At 40.8% G+C, this 25304-nt stretch overlaps 2 protein-coding genes across 2 annotated transcripts in view; one reads left to right on the top strand and one right to left on the bottom strand.

The window, feature by feature from the left end:
- Positions 1-25304, bottom strand: part of LOC133440368 (zinc finger protein 37-like) — an 801383-nt gene that overhangs the window by 455875 nt on the left and 320204 nt on the right. The gene's annotated exons all lie outside the window — the stretch shown is intronic.
- On the top strand, positions 14343-15052 carry LOC133440361 (zinc finger protein 883-like). Its single transcript, XM_061717607.1, has one exon. The coding sequence runs from the start codon at positions 14347-14349 to the stop codon at positions 14869-14871; it is 525 nt and encodes a 174-aa protein (XP_061573591.1). The 5' UTR covers positions 14343-14346; the 3' UTR covers positions 14872-15052.

A 25304-nucleotide genomic window follows, 5' to 3' on the forward strand; every position in this document is an offset into this window, starting at 1 on the left:
GGGTGTTGATGGCAATGAGAAAGCAGACAATATTGCTAAAAGAGCATTGAAATTGAGTAGTGAGGTAATTATGGAAATTCCTTTTGGTAAAGGTGAAGCAAAATCATGAATTAGAAAGGCAGTGAGGGATTCATGGCAGAAGGTGTGGGACAACGGTGTAAAAGGGAGACATTTTTATAACATACAGAAGTCAATTAACATGAAGGTTTTCAAAGGAAAGTGTAGGAGAGAGGAAGTCATCATTTCTAGATTAAGATTAGGTCATACTAGTTTAAAATCAACTCTGTATTTAATGTCAAAGTCCGTGTGTGATAAATGTGATGAGTGTGATGTCACAGAGAATGTAGAGCATGTGATTCTTAAATGTGGCAAGTATGAGGTAGAAAGGAACGCTTTAATAGACAGGATGTACGAGCTGGGACGGGAATGGAGTTTAGTAGGTTATTAGGGAGGAGTGAGGTGATGAGGGATTGTTATAAGGAAATCCTTGTCTTTCTTAAAGATGCAGGGATAGATAATAAGATTTAAATGTGGTTATCTTATTTTATTTAGGTATTTCCTTTTTTTCCCCCTTTAAGTTAGACTGTAACCTGGTGTAATAATGATCCTGATGTTACACACTCCGGTACAGCAGGTGGCGGTAGAACCTAATAACGTTGGTTGTGATCCGCCATTAAACCTAGAGAAGAAGAAGGAGAGGACGGTTCTGTTGTTTCCTTTCTTTTTCCTCTTCAACAATGTCTAAGGTGAATCATCTGAGAGAGTTTATCGGTCAGCGACTAACAGCAGCTGCTGTAGAAATATTGTCAGTGTTTGAAAAAAGCATCTTGGAGTATGAAGATGAGCTCGACCGTCAGCGCAGACTGTTGGACCTCGCCTGGAAACCTGAAATCAGACTCCACAGAGTCAGTACGTAACCCTGGAAAGTTGAATGAATGAACACATGAGTATGACTCCTACAAGATCCCTTTGTTTCCAGTTAAAAGCCGTGGTGATGAAGCAAACCAACTAAATGGGAAAGTCCCCAGCTCAAGCAGCTGCTGATGTGGGATTCGGAAACATCCCGAACTAACTTGTTGTTCTGTTTACTTGGTGCTGCCTTTCATGCCCCATTCAGACTCTGGACCAGACTGATATTTCACACTTTACACTTAATCTTTTATTCTGTAGAAAAGATATAGATCGCCGTTTTTTTAGATTTATTTATTCAGCACAGTATAAAAACAGAACAAGTAACATACAAATGTAAAGAGAGATTGGTAATGTGCTAGGCTGAGGCAAAAAGCCCAAGGGGCTTATACGAGGCCTCTACCTGTAAAATACAGCAAAATATTGTACAAAGATTTAAAATATGCAGAATACATGATTGCAGTCTAAAAACAAAGACAAAGCAAATAAACAGCAGCATGAATAGAATACATGGTTTCTACATGATTAAAGAAAAAAATAACAAATCTAGAAATATCATTAGATAATCTGATCAATTAAATGTGTCCTGAGTTTCTGTTTAAAATGATTGAATGAAGTAGAGGTAGACGAGATTGCTGTAGGTGTTCCATAACTGTATCTGATGGAGAACTGACACAAACCAGTACGGAACTTCTGGAGATTTAAATGATTAGCCTGTCTTGTATTAAAATGGTGCATATCACTGTTGAACTGAAAACAATCTTTACATGGCAAAGAAAATGAAACTGGCAGGAACAATACTTTGAAAATAAAATTGCAGGTTTAATATGTATTTAACTTAAAGATGGGTAAAATATTGAGTTGTTTGAAAAGAGGGGCAGAATCTGCAGACCAATTACTGTGTGTGGCTAAACTACGGAATTTACCAATAATACCAATAGATTTAAGTATTTTTTACAGACGTGGTTGATGTGGTTTTTCTAGCTTAAACTTTCATTTTTTTTTTTTTTTTTTTTTGGGCTCTAGTGGCCCTTTATTGGAGATGCAGATTGGAAAGGGGTAGAGAGAAAGAATGGGGAAGACACGCAGCAAAGGTGCGCGGGCTGGATTCGAACCCGCGACCGCTGCAGGAGGACTGTAGCCTCAATATATGGCCCGCTGCTTAACCCACTGCGCCACCGAGCGGCCCAGCTTAAACTTTCATTGATAATTACACCAAGGAAGGTTGTTGATGTAACCTGGGTGAGCGGGTCATCTCCTATAGACAGACCGCTGTTAGATTTACAATATATTTTATTTATTGATGCAAATATAATAAAATTAGATTTTTTTTATATTCAGTGATAGTTTGTTAATTTTAAACCATTTTGAAATGTTGAAAACAGAGAACTGAGGCACTCATGAGGGTAAGGTTAATAAAATACCTTTATTATTGCATGGCTAGTCTCTTAAAAGCGTGTCTACGCGTTTCAGCCAAACTGGCCTTCGTCAGGACAAAAGAGAAATGTTTGTCAGACAGCTCAATTCACAATTAAATAGGTGATTTCAAACAGCTGCTCAGTGTGAGCAGGTAGGAGGTCACATGACCTGAACAGCAAGACCTGCCAATAACAAGCAGAGGGTGAGAGGCTCTGTACTGAAAGAAAAAAACAAAATCACAGTAAATAAATCAACATTGCACATTTAAACATTGCCTATAGTCAATTAAATAAATCAAAAATGCATACAAAATAAGTATTGAGCCTAAAAAGAAACTAAGGAACCGTCAGAGTCAATCTTAAAGGCCAACAAAACACACTAATAGTCAAAGAATACAAAATACACTCACAGAAAAGGAGAAAAGTCAAGTTCTCCATTCAACCCTGGATAATGAGTGGCGTTTAATGTGTAAATCCAAAATGACTCTCTTTGCAGGAGTCTTTTGAGTCTATCTCCTCCCCTGATAGAGTCTTCAATATGTTCTATGCCGGATATTTTTAAGGAGTCACAACTACCGTGACTTACATCTTTGTAGTGAACAGCCATGGGGTACTGTGGATTACCAGTTCTAATGGCATGCTTATGTTCTGCCAATCTTGCCTTCAATTTACGCTTTGTTCTCCCAATGTAGAAGCATCCACAAGGGCACTCAAGTCTGTAAACAACATAAGAGGTATTGCAATTAATAAATGTATTTATGTCAAATGTATGACCTCCTGCAAAGAGAGTCATTTTGGATTTACACATTAAAGGCCACTCATTATCCAGGGTTGAATGGAGAACTTGACTTTTCTCCTTTTCTGTGAGTGAGGGATACTATTTTTGCTAATACCCAAGCAGCACTCCATGCACCGCGTTCCTGTCTAAACATTTTGAAATGTTTTGTAAATCGTGATTAGCCTTTCCCATTAAAGATGAAAAATCATTATGTGAAATAAATACGTTTGTATCATCGGAAAAAAGTACAGGAAACAAGGAGGACGAGGCTGCGGCCAAATCATTTATATGAATCAAAAATAACAGGGGCCCTAGTATAGACCCCTAGGGGACCCCGCATTTTAAGGCGGCCCTCTCTGATGATTTAACATCAATGATAACAAATTGCTGACACTTATGAATATAATTGAAAAGCCACACATGAGTGATTCCAGCAAATCCACAGTGTAATAATTTTTGAAGAAGAATATCAAAATTAACTGTGTCAAAAGCTTTGGATGAATCAAGAAAGATTCCCAAAGCGTATTAATTATTATTGATTGCAGTGTGAATTTTATCAACCAATTGAGATACAATCCATAGGATATCCCCGCTGGACAAATCTAGAGCTCATCTCTGATGCCTTGTCTATGAAATCCTCTGCCCTTGGGGTTGGGGGTCGGCTTGGGGGGTCTGGGGCGCGGGCCTCCGGTGGCCCCTGGGGGGCGGTGGGGGGGGCCGCGGGGCCCTGTCCCTGGCCGGTGGGGGCCTGTGGGGGGGGTTGCCTCATGGCAATGGGGGGGGGGGGGGGTTGCTGGGGGGGCTCGGGCGGGGGGCTGTGGCTTGGGCGTCTCCGGGTCTCCCGGGGGGGGCTGGGCCGTGGACGTGGGGGTCCCACTCGGTGGGCCCGGCCCTGCCTGGATGGGGGGTGGCTGTCTGCGCTGGGGGGGCATTGCTGCCTTGGTCCTCCGTCGCTGGGCAGGGGCCAAGTGCCCCTGCGGATGTGGGGACTCCGTGACCCTTGGGGTGTCCGCCGGGGTGGCCTCGGGGGGGGGGGTGGGGCCGGGTCCGGGGATCGGGCCTCCCCTGACCGGGGGGTGCACGGGCGGGCGCGGCGGCGGGGTGGCACCATTCCCAGGTGTCTATGTCTTATGTTGTCAGTATGAATGGGAGGATGTTGGACCGTTTCCCCCTCCCTCTGGGGGCTCCGGCGGCGCCGGGGGCGCCTGTGGAGGTACGGTGGGGCCCTGGCCCGGCTCGGAGGGCCGGCCCCCGTCTACTGGATGGCCGGTGGGGGGACGCGGGTGTCTTATCAGGGCCGGCTTTGCTGGTCCTGCTTCCTGGCTTCGGCCTCCGCTCCCCCTCCTTCCCCCCCTACACGATTCATACGCACATAGGCGAAGGGCGGGGGGTCCGGGTCGTGGGGGGCACTGTCCCGCGTGGCCCGGCACTCCCCGCCTCACGGTTTTAACAGCAAAATAGACACTGCACATTCAACACTTAATAAATACATTTGACAAGGACACGTAGTTCGGGAGGGGGGGGGGGGGTCGGTGTCAAATCGATACTTGGCCCTCCCCCCTCCCTGTTTTTATGGCATTAATCACATGCACTCAACACCAGGGGCGGGAGGGGGTCCCACATCACCCGCGTTCCCTCACCGGCCTGGGATAGGTGGGTCGGGATACCCGGGCCTGGCGGGGCTCGCCGTGCAGCCTGGGGTGCCTTCTGGCGGAGCTGGACCCCCCCGGGGAGGGGGAAACGGTGCGTGATTGTGTGTCTGTGTCGGTGAGAATGCGGTATGGAAGGGTCCTGCCATGGAGGATTTGGGCCTCCATTGGCAGGACATCAAAACTTAATAATTTATCAATATTATATTATACAAAGATGGTTATTATTATTATTATTATTATTATTATTATTATTATTATTAGTAGTAGTATTATTATGTATAGTATATCATATTATTATTATTAGTATAGATATCGGATAGTTGAATGGATGATTGAATGGGATGCCTAGGTCTGGGGCCCTCCGTTGTCGGGCCTGCACGGGTGTCGCCTTGTTGGGGGGTTCCCTCTCTCCGGGCCCGTCTCCGGTCCCCACCGCTGCCTCTGCGGCGGGGCGCCCCTCTGGTCTTGGAGGGCCACTTTCGTGGGGGGCGGGTGCGCCTGCCCGCGTCGGCGGCCGGGGCGGCTCTGTCTCTCCGGGCAGGCTGGCCCCCTGCCGGGTGGGGGTCGTTGGCCTGAAGGGTGAGGGCCTCCTGGCCGCGTGTCCGGCCCGGACCGGGTGGCCGGGGTTTGCCTGGGTCGCGGTCCGCCGCCGCGGGATCCCTGGCTGCTTCTTCCCGCGCCGTGGGGGGGGGGGCCTCGCAGGCGGTGGGTTGCCTCCCTCCTACTTCTCCCCTCTGTGGGGTTGCCGGGGGCCTGGGTTCCGGGCTCTTTCCGTGTCGGCCTCTGGTCTCGCGGGTGGCGGGGTTGCTCCCCCCCCTCCCCCACTATAGCTACACTTCAGGTGGAACTTTGTTTGGTTTATTACACACACACACACACACACACACACACACACACACACACACACACACACACACACACACACACATAGTCACTTAGTCACATGCATATATACACACACACACACACACACACACACACACATGATCATATACATACACACACACACACATAGACATACACACTGGCTTGTTCACCTGCATGCTGGCTCTCTAGTTTTTGGGTTTAGGTAGCGATAGCTTAGCTCAGACTGCGATCAGATCTCAAGATTTAGGTCGATTGCTGGTATTGTTTTGGTTGGCTCCGTGCCGGTTTCGTGCTTTGTTTGTGGTTTTTTGTTGCAGATTTCCAGTGCTTGACGTGTGTTTCCGTGTGTTACTGCTTCCTGGATTGGCAGTGGATGTCGTCACCCCCCCCCCAAAAAAAAAAAAAAAAAATCACTGGGTTTGTATGTGTATATTTATGTATGTGTACGCATATGTATGCATATATATATGTATATATATTAAATATAGTAATAATGCACATATATACTTTTGGTTTCTACCGTCATGGTATCAATCAATAATATGTGTGCAGACAAGGGGGAAAAAAAAAATCCTCTGTACTGCTGCAAATTCTCAGGAGTCTAAAAAACTGGCTTTTGGGTAGGCCTCTTTTGAGGGGAGGAGGATGAAAACTACTAGCCAATAAGAACGTATTTCCTTTGGTTTCTTTGCGGTAGAGTGAAGTGGATAAGGAGCCATTCTTTTTTTCAACCCACATATCTAGAAAATGAACTTTTTCACTACTATACTCCATTGTAAATTGGAGGTTGCTGTCGAAGCTATTCAGTAAGGTAAAAAAGTATTCCAGTTCATTAGCATCAGCTTTAATTAGACAGAAGATGTCATCAATGAATCTGTACCATTTTAAGATTTTTGGCAAAAAAATATTGTGCTCAGGATTTCACACAAAGTTTTTTTCAAAGTGACTCACGTATAGATTTGTGTAATTCGGAGCACAAATAGAGCTTGTACCAGATCCTTGTAAATAATATTCATCACCATTAAAGTTAAAGTAGTTTTTCTTCATGATGAAAGTAGCTAAGTCAACAATAAACTTACCCGGGGGCATGAGTAAGTCCTGCAAATAGAACTTTTAGACTTCTCTACCTCCATCATGGGGAATATTAGTGTAGAGACTGGGGATGTCAAAGGTGACCAACAGAAGATCATCAGGAAGGTTAGTGAGGTTAAAGATCTTATTAATGAAATCCGTGGAGTCTCTAATATACAGTGCCTTGCGAAAGTATTTGCCCCCCTTGAACTTTGTGACCTTTTGCTACATTTCAGGCTTCAAACATAAAGATATAAAACTGTAATTTTTTGTGAAGAATCAACAAGTGGGACACAATCATGAAGTGGAACGAAATTTATTGGATATTTCAAACTTTTTTTAACAAATAAAAAACTGAAAAATTGGGTTTGCAAAATTATTCACCTTAAGTTAATACTTTGTAGCGCCACCTTTTGCTGCGATTACAGCTGTAAGTCGCTTGGGGTTTGTCTCTATCAGTTTTGCACATTGAGAGACTGAACTTTTTTTTTTTTTTTCAAATATTTTTATCCCGGGTTTTTTCCCATTTTTACCACCCCGTGCTCCTACCTACTGACAGTCCTGTGCATTGCCATCCTCTACCAACCCCGGGAGGGCCCTGCACTGAGCTCAGGTCTCCTCCTTAACCTGAGGAGTGAGCAGGCCGCATCTTTTCACCAGACAGGGTGGGGTTTCTCCGGCCGGACGTAGCGCGTGGAAGGATCACGTTATTCCGGCCGGATCCTCCCCACCCCATCTGGCGCCCCGGTTGGCCAGAGGGAGCATGTATAGCCCAGGACTGTGTGCATGTTTTTGTGAGGGTAGCTCCCATTAGCTACCCAAGGGAACACGGGGAGAACATGCAAACTCCACACAGAAAGATCCTTTCGCCAACCCCACCCATGGTGTGGGCACTGAAGTCATGGGGGAACTAACACGCACTTCAGCACCCACAGCGTCCCCCGGCGGGAATCGAACCCAGGACCTTCTTGCTGTGAGACCGCTGCACTACCAGCTGCGCCACCGTGCCCCCTAGACTGAACTTTTTGCCCATTCCTCCTTGCAAAACAGCTCGAGCTCAGTGAGGTTGGATGGAGAGCTTTTGTGAACAGCAGTTTTCAGTTCTTTCCACAAATTCTCGATTGGATTCAGGTCTGGACTTTGACTTGGCCATTCTAACACCTGGATATGTTTTTTGTGAACCATTCCATTGTAGATTTTGCTTTATGTTTTGGATCATTGTCTTGTTGGAAGACAAATCTCCGTCCCAGTCTCAGGTCTTTTGCAGACTCCATCAGGTTTTCTTCCAGAATGGTCCTGTATTTGGCTCCATCCATCTTCCCATCAATTTTAACCATCTTCCCTGTCCCTGCTGAAGAAAAGCAGGCCCAAACCATGATGCTGCCACCACCATGTTTGACAGTGGGGATGGTGTGTTGAGGGTGATGAGCTGTGTTGCTTTTACGCCAAACATAACGTCTTGCATTGTTGCCAAAAAGTTGGATTTTGGTCTCATCTGACCAGAGCACCTTCTTCCACATGTTTGGTGTGTCTCCCAGGTGGCTTGTGGCAAACTTTAAACGACACTTTGTATGGATATCTTTAAGAAATGGCTGTCTTCTTGCCACTCTTCCATAAAGGCCAGAATTGTGCAGTATACGACTGATTGGTGTCGTATGGACAGAGTCTCCCACCTCAGCTGTAGAGCTCTGCGGTTCATCCAGAGTGATCATGGGCCTCTTGGCTGCATCTCTGATCAGTCTTCGCCTTGTATGAGCTGAAAGTGTAGAGGGACGGCCAGGTCTTGGTAGATTTGCAGTGGTCTGATACTCCTTCCATTTCAATATTATCGCTTGCATAGTGCTCCTTGGGATGTTTAAAAGCTTGGGAAATATTTTGTATCCAAATCCAGCTTTAAACTTCTCCACAACAGTATCTCGGACCTGCCTGGTGTGTTCCTTGTTCTTCATGATGCTCTCTGCGCTTTAAACGGACCTCTGAGACGATCACAGTGCAGGTGCATTTATACGGAGACATGTTTACACACTGGTGGATTCCATTTATCATCATTACTCATTTAGGTCAACACTGGATCATTCAGAGATCCTCACTGAACTTCTGGAGAGAGTTTGCTGCACTGAAAGTAAAGGGGAAGAATAATTTTGCACGGCCACTTTTTCAGTTTTTTATTTGTTAAAAAAGTTTGAAATATCCAATGCATTTCACTCCACTTCAGGATTGTATCCCACTTGTTGTTGATTCTTCACAACAAATTGCAGTTTTATATCTTTATGTTTGAAGCCCTAAAATGTGGCAAAAGGTCACAAAGTTCAAGGGGGCCAAATACTTTCGCAAGGCACTGTACGCTGGTAGTGTTTGGACATAAGGTTTGATATAGTGATCCACAAACTCTGAGAAAGGTGATAGTAAAGCTTTCATCTGGGCCACAATAGGGCGACCAGAGGATTTGACAGGCTTTTGTGCACTTTGGGTAGTGTGTAAAGATAAGATGAGATAATCTTTATTGTCTCCCTTGAGAGAAATTTGTCTTGGACAGAACTAGAGACTCCAGGCGCCACATATATAACAAAACATATAAAATCACAATAAACAAATAACACATCGTCATATCCCCCCACTCTTTGCATGCCCTCCCGCAATGTCCTGAAAACACCTCTACACAAAAAAAACCCTTGCTACAGCAACATTATTGCACATCCCTCTATTCATACAGCAGCACACTCATTATTGCACATTCCACCCTTCACACACACACACACACACACACACACACACACACACACACACACACACACACACACACACACACACACACACACAGCTCATTTCCTGTTATTGAGTAACTTAATTGATAATGGAATAAATGAGAATTTATATCTATTGAGCTTACAGCTTGGCAAACTATACCTTCTGGACAAAGACTGGACAAACGAGATGCTGACAATACAAGAATTCACAAGAATTCAGAAATGCTCAACCTGAAATGCAACAACTTTATTCTTCAACTGTCTCTGCTCATATAGGTGTTCATATGCAGGACTTGTAGTTGGATCGTTATATATGACGCAGAAGAAGCCATTTCTAGAACAACAACTTTATTCTTCAACTGTCTCGATACCAACACAGTAACACAAGAGTACAGTCACAGTGCCGCCTAATGGTCACACAGAGTAATGCACTTGTTTTCAAATATACTACATAGATGAAGGGGGAAGACCGAAGGTTCAGGACAAAGTTTAAACCTCACAAATACAACCAAACAATCAACACTGGGAAGCAATTTTGACTTGTTAAAATCCTATCTTTTTGTCCCTTTTTGAAATTCCAGAACTCCCACAAGAAAATGTTTGTAAGGTGGAGGAAGACAGGGTTTCCAGTGTCCAGCACCTGGATAACCTGGAGAGGAGCTGCCCGGACCAGGAGGAACCAGGGCATCAACAGACTACAGAACTGGAGGAAGACTCCAGCAGTCAGGAGATGAAGCACGAGGATGTAGAGGTGGATGTCTCATTGGTCAATGTCGCAGATGTGAAAGTTGAAAATGGTGAACCAGGACCAAACTGTGGCCAGCTGCTGTTGCACACTTCTCCTGAAGCTCAAAACAAAGATGAGGAAGGGGCTGAAAGTTTACGCTCAGACTCCAGTAAAACTGCATATCCGGAACCAATGAGACGACACGGTGACCACGAAGATGCTGCTGTCCCGTCAGACAGCAACTGTAAATCAAAGCTGACCAGGACCCACACGGGGAAGAAGGTATTTTCTTGCAGCACTTGCAGGAAAGAGTTCAGTAAAAGTCGTATTTTAATGGATCATATGAAGATCCACACTGGCGAAAGGCCGTACCTGTGCAACACCTGCAACAAAACCTTTACTAGATCATCAGATCTTAAACGCCACATAACCATGCACACGGGCGAGAAGCCCTACATCTGCAAAACATGTGGAAAAAGTTACAGGCTACGTTCCCACCTGGTGGATCACTCGAGCATCCACACGGGCGAGAAGCCCTACATCTGCAAAACATGTGGAAAAAGTTACAGGCTACGTTGCCACCTGGTGGATCACTCGAGGACCCACACCGGTGAAAAGCCGTACCTGTGCAACACCTGTGGAAAAACCTTTACTCAATCATCAAATCTTAAAAGCCACATAACCACGCACACGGGCGAGAAGCCCTACATCTGCAAAACATGTGGAAAAAGTTACAGGCTACGTTCCCAGCTAGTGATTCACTCGAGGATCCACACTGGTGAAAGGCCGTACCTGTGCAACACCTGCAGCAAAACCTTTACTAGATCATCATATCTTAAAAGCCACATAACCACACACACGGGCGAGAAGCGATATTTGTGCAAGACGTGCAACAAAGGTTTTAACCGCAGAATTGATTTGCTGAGTCACATGAAAAATCACCCGGAGGAGAAGTCTGGTGACTCGTGACAAATGAAGCTCATGTTGTCGTCCTCCGGGGGCAGCTGTCCACTCCTGTCTGACCCACAGAAGAAGAACCCGCAGAAGTCCAACCACCACCTCCTGTTGCTGATGAGCCTAATCCCCTCCCCACAAGGGTTGCAGGTTTAACCCGGATTTATGCTTCTCCGTCAACTTGGTCAACCGACGCAGAGGGAACGATGTGGTTGTGTACTTTTTTTTTTAAAGTTCTTCATTGAGTTTGTTTGAATCACTGTTCCTTCTTAAAATCGTTATTTGTTGCTGTTGGTGACTTGCTGTCTCCAGGGTGCAAATAAAGAGCTGTTAGTATGTGCTGAAGTTTCTTTAAACGTTTATTTCGTTCATCTACAAAGCCTCTCTCACATGTCCTTTTTCCCATCTGTTTTCTTCTTCACTCACATTCTCTTTGTAAAGTTAATCTGCAGCTCCATGTTGTTAAACTCTCTCCATCTACTCCGTTCAGAGTTTAGTTCAAGTACGTTTAGTTCACGTATTATATTTACGTGTTCAGTTTTTACAATCTTCCTATGAAAAACATGAAGAACCTTCAGAGAAACAAGGACAAAAGAAGAAACGCAACAATCAACACGTCAGAAACAGAACAGCCAACCATCTGTCACCATTTTATAAACTTTAATATCTGCAGCATTAAACAAAAAAACTTGAAGATTTCAGAAGTCAGTGCAGTCAGATACGGTTTGCCTTTATTTCCCTTTTAAAACGTTTTTATTAGTGCTGCCCAACGATTAAAATTTTTAATCTTAATTAATCCATGATTTCTGTAATTAACTATACGATTAATCGTGATTAATTACATAATAATTGCAAATGTATTCACACATTTTGTGCTGTTCTAAATTACCTCAAGGTATTTTTTTATGTTTTTAATACTGTTAACAACATGAGAAAGGGCAACTATGCTGCTTTATGTCAATGTTTATTCAACTTTCCACAAAAAAAGCTTTTGACCTGAAATTAACATTCCTTCATTAATACAAACACAATGTAGTCCCCAACTTTACACTTGTAAAGACTAACTTAAGATTCCTTGTTTTTTTTAAGCAGCTGAACCATAGGCTATGCATCATAAACATATGGAGGAAAATAAAAGGCTCCAAAAATATCCCCTTCTCCTAAGCGGGATCAAAACAGGGGGATACAAAAACTAAATTACAAACAAATAAAGTGCACATGTAACAGCAGGGAGTAAACCAACCTATAAAGTGCAGCCGTTTCCTCACCTGATCCTCAGAGCTCAGCCATAAACTCGTGCGAATCGCAGCGTGCGTGCGCCCGTCTGTGCGCGTGTGTGCGGGGGGCATTATTGAGTTTTATGTAAAGCGCTTTGCGTTGCATTTTTTATTTTGTAAGAAAAGCGCTTTACAAATAAAGTTTGATTTGACTGGTCCTTTTTTGCAAGCTGCTACAGCGTTGTCTGCTTTTGACGAGAGGGGAGGGGGGGAGGGGCTGGCTGCAAATGGTATTTGAGACTCGACGTACTTCGATGGTAATTCATTTCAAATCGACAGTACATGCAAATAACTTCAGTCTTGTCCAGCGAACCATCTGGCATCTTTTTGAAAGTGAACTAACCGTTCAAAAGTCTTAATTCTCCATCTTTCAATCCACCATACTTTTCCTCCAGCTACAGGTGCCGTCGACCGCCAGAAATGATATCATGCCTTTTTTTTTTTTTAATCGTGCGTTTAAAAAAATTGTCAGCGTTAAGAGGATGTGAAGTTAACGCGTCGTTAATGCATTAAGTTGGACAGCCCTAGTTTTTATTGATTTAGAAAACAAGAACATTTGGTTTAAAGATGAATGAGGAAATGAGTGTGATGTGGGATACACATCGCGATACTTGAGTCACGATACAATACGATATTGCAGTATTCAAATTTTGCGATATATTGTGATGTTATACATAGTTTGCTGAAAACTGTAAAAGGCTTTAAGCATTTTAAATCTGAGCTGCACGTACATCAGATTATCGTGATAATTCATGGGACAAACTAAGTCAAAACAGTGTAATTCAAATGATCCATGCTGTGTTATTGTAACTATAAGTTACAACATATTTGTGTACGTTTTTCAAATTATTTAAATAATATGAAATTAACAATATTATTGAATCACATGTATAAAATCAAGTTGTAGATTTACAACTCGTCTGACACATGATTTCTTCTAAAGCTGATGTTGAGATCCGTGTTGAAGCTGCAGATCTGCAGGTTGGAGAGCAGGAAGAAGAGGGAGGATCATCGGGATCAGATTCCAGGAAGAGGACAGACTTTGGAATTTACCCTTTTATATCAGACATCCGTTTAGAAGAACACTTAATAAAGTGGCATATTAACAGCGCTACAGCTGAAATTAAAACAGCTTCTAGTCTGCTTTTAGATCTCAGCTTTCGCTGTCGTTTTGGTGCGAAATGCATTCTGGGATACACTGTAGCATACTGCTGTGTGAACGGTCTGCTGGAGCAGCGTACTGAATCATTCATTTAGTAGGCAGTATACAGTGCATACTTTGCAGTGTGTAGCATGTAGTGCGGTAGTATCTGAATTCGGAAACAGCCCATGTTATATATGACACGGAAGAAGCCATTTCTAGAACAACAACTTTATTCTTCAGCTGTCTCGATACCAAAGCAGTAACACAAGAGTACAGTCACAGTGCCGCCTAATGGTCACACAGAGTAATGCACTTATTTTCAAATATACTACATAGATGAAGGGGAAGACCGAAGGTTCAGGACAAACTTTAAACCTCACAAATACAACCAAACAATCAACACCGGGAAGCAATTTTGACTTGTTAAAATCCTGTCTTTTTGTCCCTTTTTGTAATTCCAGACCCCCCACAAGAAAATGTTTGTAAGGTGGAGGAGGACGGGGTTTTCAGTGACCAGCACCTGGATAACCTGGAGAGGAGCTGCAGCCCGGACCAGGAGGAACCAGGGCATCCACAGACTACAGAACTGGAGGAAGACTCCAGCGGTCAGGAGATGAAACACGAGGACGTAGAGGTGGATGTCTCATTGGTCAATGTCGCTGATGTGAAAGTTGAAAATGATGAACCAGGACCAAACTTTGGCCAGCTGCTGTTGCACACTTCTCCTGAAGCTCAAAACAAAGATGAGGAAGGGATTGAAAGTTTACGCTCAGACTCCAGTAAAACTGCAGATCCGGAGCCAATGAGACGACACGGTGACCGCGAAGATGCTGCTGTCCCGTCAGACAGCAACTGTAAATCAAAGCTGACCAGGACCCACATGGGGAAGAAGGCGTTTTCTTGCAGAACTTGCGGGAAAGAGTTCAGTAAAAGTTGTAATTTAATGGATCACATGAAGATCCACACTGGCGAAAGGCCGTACCTGTGCAACACCTGCGACAAAACCTTTACTAGATTACCAGATCTTAAACGGCACATAACCAAGCACACGGGCGAGAAGCCCTACATCTGCAAAACATGTGGAAAAAGTTACAGGCTACGTTCCAACCTGGTGATTCACTCAAGGATCCACACTGGCGAAAGGCCGTACCTGTGCAACACCTGTGGAAAAACCTTTACTATGTCATCATCTCTTAAACGGCACATAACCATGCACACGGGCAAGAAGCTGTATTTGTGCAAGACGTGCAACAAAGGTTTTAGCCGCAGAATTGATTTGCTGAGTCACATGAAAAATCACCCGGAGGAGAAGTCTGGTGACTCGTGACAAATGAAGCTCATGTTGTCGTCCTCCGGGGGCAGCTGTCCACTCCTGTCTGACCCACAGAAGAAGAACCCGCAGAAGTCCAACCACCACCTCCTGTGGCTGATGAGCCTAATCCCCTCCCCACAAGGGTTGCAGGTTCAACACGGATTTATGCTTCTCCGTCAACTTGATGCAGAGGGAACGATGTGGTTGTGTACTTTTTTTTTTAAAGTTCTGCATTGAGTTTGTTTAAATCCCTGTTCCTTCTTAAAATCATATTATTTGTTGCTGTTGATAACTTGCCGTCTCCACGGTGCAAATAAAGAGCTGTTAGTATGTGCGGAAGTTTCTTTAAACGTGATGGTTTATTTCGTTCATCTACAAAGCCTCTCACACGTCCTTCTTCCTGTCTGTTTCTTCTTCACTCACATTCTCTTTGTAAAGTTAATCTGCAGCTCCATGTTGTTAAACTCTCTCCATGTACTCCATTCAGAGGTTATATATTGTGATGTTATACATAGTTCGCTGAAAACTGTAAAAGGCTTTATACATTTTAAAATCTGAGCTGCACGTACATCAGATTATCGTGATAATTCATGGGACAAACTAAGTCAAAACAATGTAATTCAAATGATCCATGCTGTGTTATTGTAACTATACAAGCTAAAGTTACAACATATTTGTGTACGTTTTTCATAGTATTTAAATAATATAAAATTAACATTATTATTTAATCACATGTATAAAATCAAGGTGTACTAGATTTACAACTCGTCTGACACATGATTTATTCTAAAGCTGATGTTTAGATCCGTGTTGAAGCTGCAGATCTGCAGGTTGGAGAGCAGGAAGAAGAGGGAGGATCATCGGGATCAGATTCCAGGAAGAGGACACACTTTGGATTTAACCCTTTTATATCAGACATCCGTTTAGGAGTAAATGTCTTTTTACCTCAACTCATATCTAGTCAGAAATAATCATGAAAAATGTAATTACGTTTTCATTTTAGATGGATGAATCATTTTATTGTTTATAATTCTGGAATATTACACTCTCCATATGTAGAAAGAGCAGCAGTGCCCCCTGGTGGTGAGTTATAAAAGCTCAACATAAACCCAAGAGTGAACAATCTATCATAATAATAATAAAAACACTAATAAAAAAATACTTTAGTGCATCAACAAGAGGAAAGTTGTCAGTGATGCAGATTATTGGTACACCGTGATCAGTACAACCAGCCTTTAGCTCAGAAAGTGTGGAAAGAGAAATGTCATCAAATGAAGTTGAAAAGTCGAGATTCACTTTTGTCCTTTATCCTCAACTTCCTCAAACACGTCATTTTGATCCAGTTTGTTATTTCACTGGTCTTGGCTTCATCAAATGACACATCCTTAGTCCCAAAAGCATCGTCACACATGTCAGGGCTGGAGGCCTGAGCCTGGACTCCAAGATCTTCAACTGCTGCTGTTACCGGCACCTCAGCTGCTCCAGCAGCTCCACGTTACACCAGTTCTTATATTTTCCTGCAGCTTTGCCGGCACATCCCAATACTTTAGCTGTCTGTGAACCACAGTCTGCTGTGTTTCTGAATGTCTTTACATTTGTGTTTACATCATCCGTCTCTCTGTTGCTGCATTTTCCAGAGCCGTCCGCGAGACCTCAAACGCCATAAAAAACAGTTGCGATGTTAATTTATTTTATTTTGAACATTTCACACTTCAGCATAAAAACTGTTACTTGAATTGAACTGAAAAAAAGTTTAGTGAACTAATTAGTATTCTGGGTTGTGGAGATTAATGATATGAATACATTTTACTGAATGCCTAAAACCTAAGTAGAATGTAAGATAAAAGTATAAGAATTTGAATAAATGCAATGTCAAAATCTTTAAGATCTAAAATTAGATTTCTATAAAAGACAATAAAAAATCATGACCTCAGTTTTTATTTTCCTTAATCCTTTTATGATTCTATACATTTACCGTAATGCTAAATAAAAAAATTTAGACCAGTATCTACTTTAAACATATACTGGATTCTTTTATTTTTTTTAACCACACAGTTGCAATAAATAATGGGAGAGGGACATGAATTATTTCATGAATAAGGACTAAAAATAACGTGAAAGGTATTTGGAATATATTGAACGATGCCATTAGGAAAAGTTCAAGACAGACTAATTATCCACAATATTTAACCGATAACGATGAAGTCATTAATGATATGAATGAGGTGGTTAATAATTTTAACAGGTATTTTGTGAGTGTTGGACCAAAGCTGGCAGAAAAATGTGTGATCCTGGATCAGCTGATGGATGGAAGGAAACATTAATAAGTAGAAATCCAGATTCAATGTTTCTCACAGCTGTGGAGGAGAGAGAAATCATAGATATTGTAAGTAAATGTAAAAACAAGGTGTCAACTGACTGTGGTGATATGACAATAGTCAAAAAGGTTATTGATGGATTGTTAACTGACATACAGCTGTAATCAGTCGCTCAGAACTGGGACATTTACAAAAACAAATGAAAACTGCAAAAGTCATCCCACTGTACAGAACTGGAGACAGACACCAATTCACTAATTACAGGCCTGATTCTTTACTCCCAACATTTTCTAAGATCTTAGAAAAAGTAAGTAAATTTATTAATGGATAGCCCCTTGAGATGAATCATCTCGTTTTCGAGGGGGTCCAACAAAAAACATACAACACAATACAAAACAGTTACATACAACATACATAATACATAATACATAAGGCTCTCACACACAAACCTGCCCACACACCAGTCCCCAAGACCTACCACACCTGAAGAACACAGGTAAACACTGCATATAATGCAGTAATAGCAACAGGAACAACAATATTAATATTAATGGTAGTCATTGTCATCATCATAATGATACAATATATGAAGATATATATACATTATATATTAAATAAAAAAATAAAAATAAAATGAGAAGGCAATACCACTAGAAACAACTACATGGTTTATTGAGGTTGGAATATAGAGAGTTTTTAAAGAGGTCTAATGGATTAAGTTTTCTTATGTTAATGGGTAAGTTGTTCCAGTCTGATGGGGCTTTGAACTTAAAAGCACGTCTGCCAATTTCTTTAAAAGTTAAAGGAACGAAAAAGAAGGGTTGCTGAGTGTTTCTAAGAGAATATGAGGATGTATATGGAATCAGATATTGTTTTAAGTATGATGGATAACTAAAGTGTATACATTTGAATATGAGTTGGAGCCAGTGGTATTGTCTTCTTGAGCTGAGGGGTAACCAGTTTAATGAATGATACATGGAGCAGTGGTGAGTTCGATATGGGCACCTTAACACAAATCTACAGAGACTGTTGTAAATTACATTGAGAGGTTGAAGATGTGATTCATAAGTGTTCTGGTAAACAACATCAGCATAATCTAAAATGGGAAATAATAGTTGTGTGACAATTCTTTTCCGTGTTGGTAAAGTAAAACAGTTTATTGAACGGTAAAGGATGCCTAGGTTGCGATGTAACTTGGTTGTGATGGACTCAATATGATGTTTAAAAGAAAATAATGGGTCGATCCAGAGGCCGAGGTGTTTGAATGTGGTGACCTGCTCAAGGGATGAGCCATCATTAAAAATAATATTAAGATCTGGGTTATTTCCAAGGCCTAATCTGGTACCAAACAACATTGAACATGATTTCTTTTTGTTTAACAAAAGTTTATTTGATTCTAACCAATACTGAACAATAGAAAATTCATTTTGTAAGGATCTCTCAATTATTGATGTGTTATTACCGTATGTATATATTACTGTGTCGTCTGCGTATAAGTGTATTTTACAATGGGAACAAGTTTTTGGGAGGTCATTAATGAAAATGGAGAAAAGGAGTGGTCCAAGGGATGAACCTTGTGGCACTCCTTTCTCAACAATTGCATATTTAGATTGGATTCCATTAAGGCTGACACACTGACGTCTGTTATGGAGATAAGAGTTGAACCAAAGAAGAGAATTTCTAGAGATGCCAATTGAGTAAAGTTTGTCCAGTAGAAGGTAGTGATCAACAATGTCAAAAGCTTTAGTGAGATCCAGAAATATTGCACCAGTGAGTTTACCATTTTCAGAAGCTGTAAATATATCATTTGTGAATTTTAGAAGAGCTGTGGTTGTTGAGAAATTTGATCTGAAACCGGACTGGCATGGAGACAAAATATTGTTTTCAGTAATATATTGTGATAATTGAGTGAATATTAATTTTTCAAAGATTTTTGCAATGGAGTTGATAATGGAGATTGGGCGGTAATTATTGACTTCGTTTGGATCACCTCCCTTGTGTAGTGGAGTGACTATGGCACTTTTCCAAGCAGAAGGGAGGGAGCAAGTTAATAAAGAAAGATTATATAAATCACAGAGGGGATACATTAAAATATGGGCTGCTAATTTAATAAATTTTATCTCAATGCCGTCTGGACCAGATCCACAGTCATTCTTCAATTCATAGATTGCGTTTTGAACTTCAATAGGGTGTAAGTTTTGGAAAGAAAAACATGAGCTACTACATGGAGAGCCAGACGAGGAGATGGAAGCTGCAGATGGACCAAACACAAGGGAGTTACCTACAGAGGAGAAATGCTGATTGAAAATGTTGGAGATAGTTAGGGGATCCTGGATTATTTCATTATTGTGGCAAATCTTGGTGGTAATATTTTTATTGGGTTTGTTAAGGACATTATTAATGTTTTTCCAGAACTGTTTGAGGTTGTGCATGTTTTCAGAGAGTTGATTTTTATAATAATCTGATTTAGCGTTACGTGTTCTTGTCTTACTTGAGTTTCTTAAAAGTCTATACTTTTCCCAATCAGCAGCATCTTTAGTTTCCCTGTATCGCTTCCACAGTTTATCTCGTAATTTGAAAAGATTTACCAGATCAGAGTTGATCCAGGGAAGATGTTTACCTTTAACTTTAATTTCCCTCCAAGGGGCGTGTTTATTGATAACATTTGTGACTTCAGAATAGAAATAATTCCAGGCATCTTCAGTATGAGGTATGAGTTGAAATCTGTCCCAGTTAATTGTAATTAAATCAGATATGAAATTATCAGTATCAATGTTCTTACATTGCATAACTCTTATGAGTTTTGGAGGAAGCTTCGGAGATTTGATTTTCCACACACAGTAAATTGCTGAATGATCACTAAAGCAGTCTGAGAGAACGCCGGATCTAATAATTCTGTCAGGGTGGGTAACAAGGATCCAGTCAAGTAATGATTTAGATCTGGCGTCCACTCTGGTGGGTTCGTTTATTATTTGAGTTAGGTTTATGCTTTTGATAAGACTTTTATCAGTGGAAGATGAACGGTCCAGCCAGTTTGAGTTGAAGTCGCCTAATATGATCGTCTCACAAAAGTGTTCAAGTGAGGTAAGAGTTGATAGGATGCATTGGGTTGAATCAGGGTGGACAGGTGGAGGTCTATAGATGCTGCTGATTATAAGATGCTTATTTTCGTGAAGTTTTAACTTAACAAAAATGCACTCAAAAAATGATGGGGGTATTTTAGGAGTTACCAGTTCAGAGATAAAGTGTAAGGAAACATAAATAGCCACACCTCCTCCTCTGGTGCCCCTGTCAGCTCTATAAAGCATGGAGTTGTCCAGTTTGATCTCATTGTCACTAATGTTACTATGCAGCCATGTTTCAGAAAAGGTAAGCACATCAGGTTTATACTGAGAGGCCCAGACTCTAATTAAATCGATTTTAGGAAGAAGGCTCCGTATATTTAAATGTGTAATTTTAAGACCTTTGACTGTGTCAATTATGAGTAAAAGTAAATGCCACTAGGGCATAGTGAGGCTTGAGGAGTGTCTGATGGAAGGAGGCAGGAGAGCAGGAGAGCCATAGGATCCACACAAGCATACCAATGCACACACATGTGGCACACATACAGACATGTACAGATACACACACACTAAGACACACACACACACTAAAGGAAAAAAAAGAGAAACGTACAGAAAAATAGTCAGGCTGCGCCATAGGGCACACAGCTCAGTCTGCAAAGCTCATAAGCGAAGGTAAGATAAGGTAAGATAGGGTCCAATATGAAAAAGGGAACAAAAAAAAAAAAAAAAAAAAAAGACACACAAATGACGGAAAAGTAAAGGTTAGAGAATTACAAATAAAAATGTATACATGTAAAGAAAAAAAAAAAAAAAAGGCATCTGGTCAAGTCCACTCCAAAGTAAAAAGTATTTATTTACAGGTTGGACAACTTAATGCCAATCAAAAGGCCACGCCACTAATTACGGATTAAACTTCTTGCTTTATATAATTCCAACCTGCCACAATACGAGGAAAAAGAGGCTTCAAACCCCTGCAGAAAACCTGTGGGTGATTCATGCATGAATGAACCGTCATTCTGAGTTTGGGGGTTAGTTTGGGATCTTTATTCCCTCTAGTGGTTAAATGTTGGAAACTGCAGCTTTAAATGAGTCTTGTATATCTATATATTTCACACCAAAATCAGTTTGGTAGTTTGATAGTTTGATATTTAAATGTTTTGATGTCTCAAAGACTTACCATGTGTATTATTTTGAAGCCCATTGCAATAAAAGTTTCTTAACAACATAAATGTTTTATGACAAATAATAAAGAACACATGAATTAAAAAAACATTTTTATTTTAAATATTAATATTAACAATCAGAAGCTTATCATATAAATTGTGTCAGCTCTCATGTCGGAAAAAATAAAACTCTTTCTAAACCTTCTTGCTTGTGTTGTTTTCTCAGATGTAAATCACTTTGGATAAAAGCGTCTGCTAAATGACAGAAGTCGTAGTAAACCAGTGATGGAAAAAATGTTGTATGCATTTTGTTCTAATTACTTTAGTTGGTAAATGAAATACTGACTGTAACTGCGAGAAGGAACTATGTCATTTGTTCAGACTCCACTGCAGCCCTTCAAAGTTTGACTTCAAATAAAACAACAAGAGAAGATCTAGTGTTGGAAATATTAATGGTATTGTGGAGGTTCTGCAGAACTGGAATTACTGTGCAGTTTTGTTGGGTTCCTGCCCACATGGGTGTTGATGGCAATGAGAAAGCAGACAATATTGCTAAAAGAGCATTGAAATTGAGTAGTGAGGTAATTATGGAAATTCCTTTTGGTAAAGGTGAAGCAAAATCATGAATTAGAAAGGCAGTGAGGGATTCATGGCAGAAGGTGTGGGACAACGGTGTAAAAGGGAGACATTTTTATAACATACAGAAGTCAATTATGGTGAAGGTTTTCAAAGGAAAGTGTATGAGAGAGGAAGTCATCATTTCTAGATTAAGATTAGGTCATACTAGTTTAAAATCAACTCTGTATCTAATGTCAAAGTCCGTGTCTGATAAATGTGATGAGTGTGATGTCACAGAGAATGTAGAGCATGTGATTCTTAAATGTGGCAAGTATGAGGTAGAAAGGAACGCTTTAAGAGACAGGATGTACGAGCTGGGACGGGAATGGAGTTTAGTAGGTTATTAGGGAGGAGTGAGGTGATGAGGGATTGTTATAAGGAAATCCTTGTCTTTCTTAAAGATGCAGGGATAGATAATAAGATTTAAATGTGGTTATCTTATTTTATTTACCTTTTCCCCCCTTTAAGTTAGACTGTAACCTGGTGTAATAATGATCCTGATGTTACACACTCCGGTACAGCAGGTGGCGGTAGAACCTAATAACGTTGGTTGTGATCCGCCATTAAACCTAGAGAAGAAGAAGGAGAGGACGGTTCTGTTGTTTCCTTTCTTTTTCCTCTTCAACAATGTCTAAGGTGAATCATCTGAGAGAGTTTATCGGTCAGCGACTAACAGCAGCTGCTGTAGAAATATTGTCAGTGTTTGAAAAAAGCATCTTGGAGTATGAAGAAGAGCTCGACCGTCAGCGCAGACTGTTGGACCTCGCCTGGAAACCTGAAATCAGACTCCACAGAGTCGGTACGTAACCCTGGAAAGTTGAATGAATGAACACATGAGTATGACTCCTACAAGATCCCTTTGTTTCCAGTTAAAAGCCGTGGTGATGAAGCAAACCAACTAAATGGGAAACTCCCCAGCTCAAGCAGCTGCTGATGTGGGATTCGGAAACATCCCGAACTAACTTGTTGTTCTGTTTACTTGGTGCTGCCTTTCATGCTCCATTCAGACTCTGGACCAGACTGATATTTCACACTTTATGTATGAATGAATGAATGAATGAATGAATGAATGAATGAATGAATGAATGAATGAATGAATGTTTATTTCGAACATATATATAAAAAATAAACAGTTACATCTTCATATTCACATATGTTGGAAAAAAGGAGTAGGAAGAAACACTTTTTCCTATTTCCTACCCCTTTATAACTCTATGAATTTACATTATTGCTATTATTATATCTACACAATATCCATATAAATATAGTCTATATAAATACTATGTAAAACATGCCTATTACCACATAATTATCCATATAAGTATATAGCTAAAAATTAATATTACATGAATATTATATCAATATATAGAAAATACAAATGTTTTATAAATCTATATAAATATACACTATATAACTACATAAATATCCCTATAAATATATATATATATATAACTATCCCTCAACATATAATATATACTACATAAATATCCACATAAATATCTAAACATATCTTAAGCAAGTATAATATACCATTTTTCCCTATTTTATTTGTTTCTCACACTCGTTACCCCATTTCCTCTTCCATATACCTGTTTATAAATATTTTTTGTATCTCTTTTTAAACAGATTTATGTTAGTATCTTTTCATTTCCAGCTCCAAACTGTTCCACAGAGTCTCCACAGTTCCATATGCACATGCTGCACATTGTTGTTCCTACTTTGTTTTCTTTATGTTTACTTTATTTAACAAAAAAATTAAGTTTACAAATTATATAACTTCAACAGAACATATAAATAACATTTCATGCCAGGGGGGATAAGAGTGGTGCTGCCTTTCATGGTCTATTCAGACTCTGGACCACACTGGTATTTCATACTTTAAACTTAATCCTTTATTTAGTACAAAAGATGCAGATCAAAGTGGCTCCGTGTAGATTTTTTTTTTTTATTCATTAATTCAGCACAGTTTACAAAACAGAACCAGTAACATACAAATGTAAAAGAGAGATTGGTAATGTGCTAGGCTGAGGCAAAAAGCCCAAGGGGCTTATACGAGGCCTCTACCTGTAAAATACAGCAAAAGATTGTACAAAGATTTAAAATATGCAGAGTACATGATTGCAGTCTAAAAACAAAGACAAAGCAAATAAACAGCAGCATGAATAGAATACATGGTATCTTTTTTTGATTAAAGAAAAAAAATAACACATCTAGAAATATCATTAGGTAATCTGATCAATCAAATGTGTCCTGAGTTTACGTTTAAAATGATTGAATGAAGTAGAGGTAGACGAGATTGCTGTAGGTGTTCCATAACTGTATCTGATGGAGAACTGACACAAACCAGTACGGAACTTCGGGAGATTTAAATGATTAGCCTGTCTTGTATTAAAATGGTGCATATCACTGTTGAACTGAAACAATACGGTCCTCATGAGACTAAATTTACCAACCAAAATTGCCATCCAATATCACAGATCCTTATTAAGTCTACATATTTCTTTGAAGCAATTGGAAAAACAATTGACTTATGCATAACAATATAACTTTCAATTCAGACAAAACATTAATGCCTAAATCTTGTGACTGAATTTGAAAAGATCAAAATTAGCGCATAACAGCTCGATCGCTAACATTTACATCATACTTGTTCCATTCTTTTTTTTTTCTTTTCTGTTTTTTATTCCAGATAACACCATGGCACTCTTAACAGGCCTTCCACAGCGAGTTGTTCTCACAGGGTTGTTCTTGGATACAGCATTGTCAGTCGCTACTCTTGGACTATGCAGTACAGCGGAACAGTCTGGAGTAGAGCTAGTTGGATCAGCACTTGTTAGAGTGTCTTGCTCCACGTGATACGAGTGCTCTGGTGTGATGTCACCAGGTGTCACTGGAAATTAAGTCTCTTCTTTTGAGCAGGTGTCTGCGATTTCTCCTGTACATTTCTCCTCTTGTGGTTTTGATAATGTTTGATCTGGGCTGAATGTGTTTCTCTACCACAGTGGCTGGTTCCCACTTGTTGCCTTGTGTAACCCACACATTTTCACCAACTTGGAGGTCAGACATGACCTCTTCATGTAGACTTTTTAGCTGACTCCGACTCAACTCACTGGCTCTGCAAATGTCTATTGCTTTATTTAGCGTGAGGTCCGGTTCTCTCAGTAGTCGTCCTCTCACTTGGTCATCTGTGATTCCACACACGATTCTATCTCGTATCAGTGAGTCGGTGAGGTGCTCAAACTTGCAGTCTTTCACTTTGTTTTTTAAATCAGTCACATATGCAT

Source organism: Cololabis saira, chromosome 3, assembly GCF_033807715.1.
Source record: "Cololabis saira isolate AMF1-May2022 chromosome 3, fColSai1.1, whole genome shotgun sequence".
Classification (NCBI taxonomy): domain Eukaryota; kingdom Metazoa; phylum Chordata; class Actinopteri; order Beloniformes; family Belonidae; genus Cololabis; species Cololabis saira.